We start from the raw sequence: 12,978 nt of genomic DNA on the forward strand, positions 1-12,978 counted from the left end.
GTGGCACTCATGTCTTCTACTGCTTCAGCTCCATCATGCTTCAGGGTTTGACATGTGACTTGTAGTCTGGTCGTTCTCCTTTGACCTCTGGCTTTAACGAGGAATTTCAATGCCACTTTTTCTGTGAATCCTTGAGAGGGTTGTGCATGAAAATCACCGCAGATCAGCACTTTCTGTCGATTCTCATTCAGTCATTCTTTGCTCAGAGTCACTTGAATCATCTTTCTTCTCCATTCTGATGGAGCTGGTCTACACGCCTGAATGCATAGAATAACGCCCAGTAGGTGTATATTGAAATGAGGATAAATTATTCATACGCTGGTCTTAATATATAGAAACAGGTTGCTTTACTGTGCAGCAGAGCAGGGCTGCCTGAGTTTCGAGTGGCCTTACAAAGTGTCCTTATGATTCCATTTGATTTGTTGACTGGACTGTATAAACACAGATTTCAAGGGCTCGCCTCCAAGAGTGTGAGCCGTGAAAGCTTTCTCACTGTCTGCTTTTTTCATGGGAGGGCTTTTAGGACACTTGATTCATTAAGCCCAAAATGCCCTGACACAACTTTCGCTGCTGCAGCCGAGTCTTTGTCTCTGTCTCATGCCTCCTACACACACACACACACACACGCCAGCACATGCAGCTGACATGTTTGAAGTCAAATGACGCTCGTGCACGACCGCAGTCAGATACTCCACCAGATTGCCTCTGAAATATTTGATGTTCTCTGTGAGGAACATGAAAGTCAGCATTGTGTTGTTGTTTTTTTTATCACTCCAGCATGCATGGCCCTCTGCTGTTAGTGCCACACCACCTGCTAGCAGAGAACATTGGGTGCAACCCTGTGCTTGTCAGGTCCGATCTGATTGGTTTACTCCATTCTCCTTCTTCACCACATTACAACCATTTATACCACAAACTTATCAGGCGGCTCTGTTCCTCAGCTGGATCTGCCCCCACCTGCCGACCCACCCACCAATCGATTGAAGCTGTGCTGGTGGTATTAAAGGGGGGTCTGTGTGAAATAGATTTCACTTTAACCTTCAGCCTCCGTGCTCCTGCATGGCTCTCGGAGGTTTTGATATTCAGGTGAGAAGATGAATGCTGGCATCTTCTGAACCTCGTTGAGATGCTCAACATTAATGTCACTGGAAGTGTTGACGGGAATTTATCTTCTCACCAGTATGCATTTAAAAAAACAAACTCCCCTGCTCAAATCTCCCGTTTCCAGGTCCCCGAAATCATGTTGTCATCAACCAAGTGCATTGAGTCGTCCATCAGCTGACGGGTTTATGTGGGAAGAGCAGCTCTTCTCCTTCGTTTCTGTCGTTTTGCCTCACTGTGGCTATTTTGAGCTGCTGTCGAAACGTAAAGCAAGGCCCACGTCTTGAGGCTGTGAAAAATTCGAATTATTTATTTTTTTTATTCTAAAACGATTAAACACTCATTAAAGACACACTTAATGCATTGAATTCTCGCCAATAAATCCTCATAACTGTTGCACACACTGGACCTTAATTGCCGTGGGGCCAATTTTTGAAAGAATCTAATCAGACACCATGTGTCCATGATGCTTATAATTAGATAAGGATGGCAGCGAGAGAAGAGGAGTGACTCCCTCAGATAACAGATGCTCCCTGAAATTCACCAGCAGCAAATAGATGGGCATCAGAATTCGAGAACGAGAGGGAAGCGGTGCCAGGGGATTAAGGAGAAGAGGAGCCGCTGACTTTCTCCGTGCAATGTGGTGTGTAGTCTGCAGCCGAGGCTGACAGAAGTGGGAGCGGTTGAGCAGATGAGATGCTCTGACGGCAATCATTAGAGTGGTTTGATCTCTCAGGGCTGCTGGCACTTTAGGAGCCTTCTCTATGATGGAAGTGTAGAGTTAAACTGTTTTGTCACAGCGATAAGTACGCGCAGGACAATTTCCAAACACGCACAGATATAAACACTTAAAATAATAATTTGTGACGTGTTTTTGGGGAGATTGGCCCATTTATCAGGCTGCAGCACTTAGTTACTATTGCACAACATCACAGTTTATGCGTGTGTGTGTGCTACCCCGTGTGAGCACTTAAGCCACGAACAGCTGGCTGAGTGAGAAAAGGTGAAAGACAAGAAATGACAAGTAATCTGAAACTGTGCAGTTTGTGGCCAATGCTTGTTACGTTTCAATCTGGTGCTTCACTCTCATTATGTTAAATTGTATTACCTCCTTTATGGAGGTCATATTTACAGATGTGCTTGTTTATTCATAAGCAGGTTATCTAAGAAAAAATCTACTGAAAAATTACGACTAAAGTTAGTTGAGGGCCTGAGAACAACCCATTTAAATTAGGTACAGATGTAGCTTTTTTAATTAATCATGGCTCCACTTTACTCCACTATTACATTTCTACTAGAAGAACTTGACTAGGACTTGAGTGGCAGTCCAGTTTGACTTTTGGTGTAGGTGTTACTACCCAAGTGTAGATTACATAAGTAGACATGATGTTCTATCTTCTGGAAATAAAACATGGATATGTGGATCATATTCATGTGATAGTTTCCATTCATCCATCTTCTACCGCTTATCCTCCACACGAGGATCTCTCTATATGTGTCTCTGTCCATCACAGAGACACATATGGAGACAAACAGAGATTTCTTACTTTTTGGACTGTGTGATAGTATCACTTTACAAAATAATGCAAAAAAGACAAACTCAAAGCTTGATTAAATGAACCATTACGGTTGATGATGAATGAATACACACAGAACCTCGCACTACTATAAGTTAGATCACACATTGATTGATGATATTTACTTTTCAGCCACACAGAGCCACAGGTTGCGATTTATCAAACCTGTCAACCATGAGCTCATCAAGGCCAAATGCAACCCGACACCTGCATTCATGGCGGCAGCACGGAGAGCTCATTCAAACGTCAGGGGTTAAGGACATGTTAACATAACCGAGCTGTTAAAATCTTAGTTTGCTGAATGAGCACAAAACAAATGTGAGATTTGTCTAATCTTACAATAGAAGCGCGAGTGTTTGCGCCAAACCTCATGGTGAAACATTTAGTCGTTGTCGAGCCGTTTTATTCTTTCAGAAGCACAGATGTCACCACCTACAGGCAACGTCTGTCAGATTCTTTATTTTCTTTTTATAGACAAAGAGTTCACAAACTACCGTTCCTTCAAATACTCTTGAAATATGTCAGTCCGACAGACCGAGTGACCAAATGACGGAGTGACTCATTAGCCATGCCACATCAGAGTGACAGGAGCAGGGGAGTTAGTGGAGGATGATGGATGAATGAGGCTATGGTCTGGTTTGATGTAACACCTTGATGCTTATTGATGTGACACTTTGGGGCAAGGTGTCGGAGCTGCTGAAATACTGCTACAAGCAGCCGAGGATGCGGCGATTATAGATTTCGACGATACAATTAATTGAAGAAACATTACAGTGTATTGTACAGTCATTGTTGTTTTTTAACACAACACAATACAATCACATGGACGTCCTAAATTGTTTTGGATTTGTTACAAACTGAGTGGATCATCTTAGAGTGGATTATATGTCATGCTTTGCTTCTGTCTTAGTCATTACTTAGTGTATTATCTTCACTGGATCGTAAATTTATTGCAGAAATGTGAGGTGTTGGATGCTTTAGTGGTGACCTTTTATTTTGGCAGGTTTTGCATATTGCATATCCTTCCATACTTAAGAGATTTTTTGGGCGTAAAAAACCTTGAATGCAGCCAATGTAGCCAAGTAGGTGTTATTTAACTTCAAGTGGCAGCAAGCGTTAATGCTGGAGTGGGGTTTATAATAGGGCTGCTTGATTATAGAAAAAAAATCATAATCACTATTATTTCAAACGATTATATGATTATCTTTGCTCACGCTGCATGTTTAACCCAGGGATTCCACTGAATGTTTGTTATTTTTGCCAAATTAAAAAAGCATTCATTTCAGAATAAAAGCCCCCAGTTTTGTAATAATGGATTTATTTCGATTATTTTGTCTTTGTAATCGCTTGGGGCCATAACTGTGAGAGAAACTTCTAACCTTCAGCCAACTCTGAGTTTAATGACTCACATATTCTTCAATTTTCTCAGTTCTCCTCACATCGGAGCTGATTCCAGAGGTTCCATCAATGGTAATCTCACCTGATCATCAAAAACCTCTGTCACAATATTGAAACGCATGTTTCGATTAATTGCACAGCCCTAGTTTATAGTTGACTTCATAGCCTTTAAGCTGATGCACGTGCAGTCTGAAAGTTGCACCTACAGTAACTGTTGGTAGAAAAATGCTGTACTAAAATCTCCATTTGGAAAGTGTGACCAGAAACACTCAGTTAAGCTGAGCCTGAGCCTTTTACATAACTGTAACATTTTAACCTCTGTTGATGATGATATATGGACGATAATAGCTGCATCCCGGCAACCAGCCGAGACAGCCATGTGTAATATGTGCATTTGTTATTATTGGCTGCAACAGGAGAAAGACAACTATCAGTTAGGGAGGTTTGTTTGTCAGCAGAGATGCTTTTCCCCTCCTCTCTGTCTGATAGACTGACAGCCATTGTGTTGTGCCTGGCCCGGCATGTGTGTGTAGACGGTGATTGGGCGGCTGAAAATGGGTGGATGATGAGTTGCCAGGGCAAAGCAGCACGGCAGGGTGAGCTCAATGTTGTGGTGCGGTGAGGAAAGTGGTTGTAATCAACACTAATGGCTCACACAGAGTTTCCAGTTCATTAAACAATGGGCGAGAGAGGGAAAGAAGCATGTGTTTCTGTGTGTGTCCGTGTCTATAGGAGCACATGTAGCGCACGAGCATGTGCGTGCGCTACATGTGTCTGTGAACAATTCGATGCGAGCAGCCTGTGATTATGCATCTCTTATTCCAAGCTGCCAGGCTGTCATGCATAATGACAAAAACTTAATATTGGGACATCAAACAGGCTCACAGACCAGACTTGTAATGATAAAGCCCAAAGCTGTTTGCGCTCTAAGATTTTATGATGCTGCACAGGCTCACCCCTCAGTTTTACATAATCTGCTCAAAACAATTAAGTCAAACATTTTATTAATTATTCCCCTGGAAACAATAAAGCCACACCAGTGTAGTGTTTTGAGGGCTGTTTTTAGGGAGTAAAAGATGTTTTGAAACCATTTTATGAGATAATATATGTCATTATAAACCACTAAAGCACAAATACAACCAAATATACAAGATGCTCCCTGTTGAATTGCCGAAATCATTATGTTTAAACAGTAAACATGTTCAGAGCCTTACTCATGTTCAACCTCTTGTTGAATTAAGTAATTGAAATTCTTATTAATGTACTTTTTTATTTGGGTCAGTGTTTCTCAATCCTGGTCCTGGGGACCCCACTGCCCTGCGTAGTTTCCCCCGATTCAACACATCTGATGAACACATCTGTTATCAGGCTTTTGCAGAGCTCGATGACCATTTAAAATCAGGTGTGTTGAATTGGGGGAAACATGTAAAACATGCAGGGCAGTGGGTTCCCGGGACCAGGATTGAGAAATATGGATTAGGCCACATCCACACAGAAACGGCACAAAACGAAAACAATCTTTTCCCTGTAAAGACAAGCGTCGTTTCAGGAAATGTCTCTGTCCACACGGAACCCCGGAAACGACTCGAAGCGGTACATACGCGCCAGGGCTGTGAGTGGTGTCACTGTAAATGCTGTTACGTCCCATCATGTCGGGTTAAGGGTCAGGGAGGTGTCCTCGTTTTCCTCAAGTAGCATACATGCGGTCTACGCGCAAACGCAAGGCCGGTGTTTCGGAAAAATACCGTTTCAGGTCCCCTAAAACGCTGTTTCCGTGTGTACGTAACGCCTCTCTGACAAAAAAAGTTTCCTTGTGGACAGTCCCTTAGATTAAGTAGCTGCAACTGTTGACATTGAATGTTTGGACTGGAACACACTCCGACCTCCCGTCCTCAACGACACACCGCTGAGTTAAAAGTAATCCCTAAACCAGCCTAAGATACAGCTCTTCCTCAAGCCAGTATTTCAGAGCATTAAAACTTGAAAGAGAGTATTTACTTTGACCTTTGCAAAAAAAATTCAAAGAAGACACAGCTGGAGTTATTGGATTAGCATTTTGGTTTAAAATATTCTGCACTGGGCGGGAAGAAAAAAAAAAAAGGTCCACACCAAAGGTTATACCGACCACAAGCTGTATTTATCATCACACTCCCAGTGGGATAAAGCCTTTGTTGTTTAGTGTTGACCTCTGAACAGACCGGAGCCTCTCATATACTGTATATATATATATATATATAGATATATCTCAGTCTGGCCCCTTAGCCCCATTAAATCCTGATGGAGCGAGGAAGAACCACATATTTGGAGGAAATAAAAAAGCGTTAACATTGAATTATGGCTGCTCAAACTCTGCTGTCCCTCCATTGACTATTGATTTTTGGACATTTATGTTGGATGCACGCGAGCAGGGCCGAGCGTTTGTACATGGATCGAAAAACGTTAGAATTATGGGCTCTTTCAAGTCCACAGAGGCAGCTCGGGAAAAATATGGACTGTAGCAGAGGGATCCCTGCTGCTTGAGGAATATTGACTTCAGGTGTGTGTGTGTGTGTGTGTGTGTGTATCTGTTATCTCTCCTCTGAGGAACTGGTTAAGGTAAGGGCTACAATTTGAATTGCGGTTAGGTTAAGGTTAGAGATTTGTTTAGGGTGTCCAAATGAAATGAGGTCAATGCTGTGCACTGAGAATACAAGAATATCCGCACAAACCTGTGTGTGTGTGTGTGTGAGTGTGAAACTGGCTAACAGCCTGTCATTTGCGAATCACATGAATAATTTGCAGAGAGAAACGTTTTCAAAGCAAAACAGTCATTTCATTTTTGGGGGAGAGAAGCATTTTTTTTCTTGCAGGTTGTAAAGGCTTTGGTTCAGCTGAATCAGAGATGATTGAGGCGCGCTCGTTGGCACTTGACAGGCGCTGTCAGGAAATTGCAGGGAATAAATAATACATATGGGACTAAATCATACATCAGGACCATTGTATCGCTTCACTCCGACTTCATCACCGTCACAATCTCACCTGCCTCTTGTTGCTGATGCACAGTACAAGGGCGGTTGCCCACTCATGACTCGTGTGGCGGTGGTAACTCAGTGGCTTCGACTTGCAAGAATGACACGTATGACGCATGTTCAAGTGAACGGAAAGATAATGGGCACGCTGGTTTGGGCGCACACACTGACAGGCGATTAGATTAAGTGTAATTGAGACATGCTGGAGCTCATCTGCTCTAATTGAGAGACAGCTCAACACTTTCCTCAAAGTCAAGAGCAACATGCATTTGTGTGTGTTTAAACAATAAAAAAAGAGCTTATTAGAGGCATACCAATGCACTGTAAAGTAAAATCATATCAATATCTGGCGTTTAGGAGTGTTTCACACGATCCTCATAAGAGTTTCCATGGAGCTCTCTGCCTCTAACTGAACAATGATGATTAATGGGTAATGCAGTCAACAGGGATTTGGCAAGGAACAGGAATTTTTGGTGGGACTAAAAAACAACAAACAACCCCACCAATTCATCATCTCTGGTTGTGTCCCGCTGCACATTTGTCCAGCTGTCCATTCTGGGACCTGGTGTTATGTTATGTTATGCTATCATCCTGCGCAGCTGGTCTCCAACTTTTTATACCACCTGAGAAAATAAAATAAAATATTGAGCTCTCTAAGTCACTCCTTTATCATCAACGTGAAAACACAGTGGTGTAAATAAGGTCGAGCAAAGTCAGCTGTGGACTTTTCACATGAAGGCAGATTTATTCCCAATAAGATGATTTGCTCTCTCATCATCCTCCTCTTCCTCACATGTACTTCACACTCTGGTATAGTGACATTACATTTTCTACGCACTCCACTCCGATCACATACCCTGGTATATACAGCAGAACAGTAGTTCTGAGGTACCACCAGAGGAAGCTCGCGTACCACTGGTGGTACACGTACCACAGGGTTGAGAACCACAGATCTAGTGATCTCAGTATCAGAAAAAAAGGATCTTATTTACAAAACAGACAAATATGACCACTGTACATATGTGCAAAATGTCATGAAGATCCACGCAACACTAATCAAACGTATAAATAACAAAGTCCACTTTGTACCAAATGTCTACTGTGCGGTAGGACTTTATTGCCTTTGAAGACACTTCACGTCTCCGTGTGGACTTTTCATAATACCGTTCTTGCCATTTGATATTTGGAGCTTCTTTATTGAGGAATAGATTTGTACAGTGTCGCTGTTATATTGAGTGTTCCACAGAGCCAGGTGTCACTTCTTGATTTAGTTTAGTTTAATTGTCCCTATTGTGTGTCCTCATTTCCTTTACCCGCCCTGATTATCTACACCTGTTTCACAGTCGTTTTTCACATGTCACCTGTGTCTCATTATCCTCCCTCTCCCGGTTCACCTTGTTGTCTTGTCAGCCCTGTGTGTATGTGTTTCTCCTTTTTGTTTTGTTTTTTTGATTATTGCCAGTCAGGTGTCAGTTTCTCTTGTCTTGTGTGACCTGGTATTGTCCTCGATAGTGAGAAATGATGTGGTCTTTTCTGGTAGATTGCATTTTGGTATTTGTGTGCTAAACAGACTGACTAACACATGCTGCATATCCCCTGCATGTAATAACATAGGTACAGAATGAATGGAGGCTGGTGATGGACAACATTGCACTGAGGGCTTATGAATCTTCTACATATGTTCTGGCTGTGTTTATTATAAACTAAGCACATCACCATTCAACTCAACTGTGCTTGTTTTTGTTGTCTGATGAATGGATTCATGAATGAAGAGCTACAGGAAGCATATGAAATGTGCACATTTGCATTCAGGCATGTCTTCTTTTGTTTTTCTTTTGTGTTTACTTCTCTTCTCTCTACACACACACACACGTACACTCACATACACATTTCATATCCTATTCCCAGATTCACAGAACTGTAAACATCATGTCCCTGTAAAGTGATTATGTTTGGTGCTAAGCAGAACAAGTGCAGACAGAGACAGACAGACAGACAGACAGAGCGTTTACACACCGAGCGTCTTGTCTGACTGCTTGTCTGTCTGTGTTGAAACATTCTTGCCCCTGCGACGTGACAACACCCTCACACTGCTCTCCTCTCCTACCGTCACTGCTGATGCATGTCAGTATAACAAATGGTTGCCCATCCTCCAGGAAACTAGCATCATCATCTGTCCACAGAGCCGGAGGGAAACATTAGGAAACATGCATTTATCCAGCCAATCAATGCAAGATGGCTGCAGACAGCAGGTCCTCCTACAGACGTGATGGGCGCTGATGTGATGTGCTGCTGTCTAATTGTTGGGCTTTTGAAATACACCACCGGCCATCAATCACTTCACGTCCATTTGTTCCATGCTTGTAGTCAATAGTCATAAGAGCAGGTATGCAATTTGATATGGTCGCCATGAGGACTGGCTCTGCAAGGATCCAGGACCCAGTGCCTCTGTATGCTTTATGCGAGTCTGCACAGAAATCAATGGGTCCAATGGGCAGGCTCCATCAGATTAAGCGGCCTGAGGACATGCTGTTCATACATGATAAGCCTGAACCGTGCAGTTTAATTTCATCACAATAGCCATCACTACCAAGGAAATGCCATCAACACACAGGCGCCTGTAATGTACAGCTGTGGGTGGGTTGATATTGTTTAACTACCATGGGCCAAGTTCACAAGCAGATGTGCAATTGTGCGCTACATCTCTTGGAACTTACAGCTTTTTTCGTTAATGCACCGTTTCCTTATGAGGTCATATTGCATTTCATGAGTCACCGTCTTTCCCAGTGGTTTGCAGAGGCGAACATAGTGTTTTGTTTATGGATGCTGGTATATTGCTTGTGCTGTCCTCGGGGTGTACTGGACTTTTGTTATTGCTACTTTATGTGTCGGAGCATTCTTGCCTCTCTTGTGTTTAATCTTTGCACCTTCTCTCTCTCTCTGTCACTGTGTTTGTGTTTAGCTCCAACGGCTAAAGCGCTCGCTGTCCTTCAAGACCATCATGCGCAGTAACAGCGTGGAGAACTTCTTCCAAAGATCCTACAGTGACGCTCGCCTGCCCCCGGATTTCATCACCGACCCACCGCCTCCTTCTCCCCCTCTGCTCCCAGGCTCGCCTCTCGTCGGTGACCGCTCACCGTCCATTTCACCGTCTCTCAGCCCCAACCCCTCCATCTCCTCCCACTCCCCCTCTCTCAGCCTTTCCCCATCACTGCCCACCAAGCCTCCACGTCCTCTGATTACCCACTGTTTTCAGGACCATGTTTTTCGCAAGCCCACCAACTGCCAGCACTGCAAACACATGATAGTGGGTAAGGTGATGCATTTATCCCCTCTTTTTTTAGGCTGAGGCTTATCAGTGGTTTTCACAGAATTTCTGGCCTCCGTGTCTTTGTTTCATTGGCTTTGCATCCAGTGCAGACTGGAGGCCATTTTATTGTGCAGAGGAAACTTAAAATATTACATAGGGACAATGTTTTATCACCACAGCTTGATGTATGCACTCAAAGCAAAAGTGAAAAACTTACCTGTTTCATCTTTAGGCATCTAAAAGATGAAAGCAAATATAGCTTTGCACAAAGACTGTAAAATATCTCAATATAAAGATGGACACAAGCGGTCCCCTAAAAATCAGATACAGTAGTATCTGTATTCTAGCTGTTTATAATCTGTATTACATACTTAAAATACAGTTGTTTCCTTTAATATGAGATGATATCTGGTCATATGTCTTTTAAGTTTTAATAAAGGATATTTTAAATGTGTAAGACATATATAAAATTAAGTATGTTCAAATTCTGCTGCATCACAAATAACTGTGTATAATTTTATACAATTCCACTTATTTTAATCCGTTATATAGTATTTATATTTATAGTTTATTATTAATATAAACAAGTACTGCAACAGTCTTTTGAACAAGACATCACAGGTGCCTATATCATGATGATCTGACAATATCCAAAGACGATATCTTGTTTCATGAACTGATATAAAATCAAATAAGGTGTCTTTACCAGTTGGTACAGCATGAACAATATTCAAAATATTAATTTTACACTCATTAGAACTTATTAGAACTTATAATAATATTGAAATAATTCTATACCAATCTATACCGCGATAAAAACACACTTGGAGACTCAAGTTTGACAGGTTTGTCACAGATTAGTGAAATGTTTCTGTTTTAGTGTTAGTGTTTGTTTTCTGTCTGTTAGGAAATTAAAACCACAGTTGACTGATATCTTCACTTCAATCAGGAGCAAAACTCAATCTTTGACATTTTATCTCAATAATATCAACTGATTGGTGACATATTTATGGTGTAATGTTTTTGGCCACATCGCCCAGCCATCATGCTAAAAATGAGCAGGAATCTCTATAAAAATAAAGTTAATTGAGTAATAAAAAATAATAATGTATGTATGTAACGGCAGTGAAAGGAAATATTGCATTTTCTTTTTTTTTTAAAACAAGAGAAGAGACTTAATGCCTCATCTCACCATCCGATTTATTGAAAATGGGATTCAGAATTTGCCGGTGTGACTTAAATTCAGCTCTCTCAGTGTTTATAGCTGTAAAAAATGAAATGAAATTATTCACGGTGGGGGGGAGGTGCAGATGTAAATGTGCTTTCATGCCTGATTTGCAGCTTGTATGATCTACTCGCCACTGCTATTTTTTTTCCTGCTAAATCTACTTCCTGTCACTATGATTGATTACAGACCTCAGCCTGCCTCTCTGCATTTTTTTTTCCTCATGCATTGGTTTATTTATGTCACACATCTCCCTCTGTTTTTTTTTACCCTGCAGTCCCAAAACACAGTCCAGTTAAGTTGATGGGGGTAGAATAATTTTACCGCTTTAAAGTAAAAGCTGTGTTCTCACTGAGTTGGCTTGACTGATGGTCAAAAGGCGTTTTTCTTTTCTTCTAACTTTAAATACGTCCATGAATCAACTAATTCTTCCATATTGGATGCCTTTCTTTAGGACTGCACTCTCCCTTAGAGTTGAGACTGCTTTATCCTCCACATGAGGGTCGCTGGTGCCAATCCCAGCTGACATAGGGCAAAAGGCGGGGTACACGCTGCACAGATCACTAGTCCATCACAGGGCCACCGAGAGACAAACAACCATCCACTCTCACTCTCACGGTCAATTTAGAGTGTCCAATTTGCCTCATCCTAAAATCTGCATGTTTGCGCAGATTTGTAAGATGAGGATTACATACGTTCTGATTCTGACCAAAATGAATAGCCATGACTGTCCTCTCAGGCCACACGGTACTGCAAATCCAGTAGAAATTTGTTATCCATTTTTTTTTCTTAGATAAATAAGGGCTCAACCCCCTTAATCCTTAAAAAGAAAAAAAGATTCAACAGTCAGAGGATGTGTCAGTACATGATAAATGAAAACAACTCCGCGCTCCGAGGTGTTTAATCACTCCAGCACTTGAAAGTCAAGTTTGAAATGGCGAGATGACTCGATTCCAAATCGATTGTGATTGAAATATATCCAGCTGGGTTCCAATTTATCCACGATGTTTTGAGAAGGGGGAGCTGTTGATGATGACTCTGTCAGTGTGAGCGCTGTGAGACAAAATGGGTAGTGCCTGATTGCGCCGTCAAGCTGAGCAGAGAGAAATCTGTTCATGCCTGTTGCAGATCTGCTTTCTGCATCTTCGTCCATGTCTCCGTCCTTTTGTCCTAATTCTCCCTCTGTCTTTGCCGTTGTCTGCAGGAAACTCCAAACAAGCTCTGCGATGTAAAACGTGCAAGATGGCCGCTCACCTGTGGTGCACCTCGGAGCTATCGCAGCAGCTGTGTCATGGGAAGGTACGCGTGAGCACACACATAATCATTTATGATCTTGTCCCCTTCTATAATATTGGCAGT

At 42.0% G+C, this 12,978-nt stretch overlaps 1 protein-coding gene across 2 annotated transcripts in view; it reads left to right on the forward strand.

The window, feature by feature from the left end:
• Positions 1-12,978, forward strand: part of LOC122785643 (SH3 and cysteine-rich domain-containing protein 2-like) — a 29,826-nt gene that overhangs the window by 1,272 nt on the left and 15,576 nt on the right. For both annotated transcript variants that reach the window (XM_044051536.1, XM_044051537.1), the window contains exons 2-3: positions 10,047-10,395; positions 12,824-12,918. In XM_044051536.1, coding sequence (XP_043907471.1) covers positions 10,047-10,395; positions 12,824-12,918 — 444 coding nt within the window. The remainder of the gene's footprint in view (positions 1-10,046; positions 10,396-12,823; positions 12,919-12,978) is intronic.

Source organism: Solea senegalensis, linkage group LG19 (assembly GCF_019176455.1).
Source record: "Solea senegalensis isolate Sse05_10M linkage group LG19, IFAPA_SoseM_1, whole genome shotgun sequence".
NCBI classification, from domain to species: domain Eukaryota; kingdom Metazoa; phylum Chordata; class Actinopteri; order Pleuronectiformes; family Soleidae; genus Solea; species Solea senegalensis.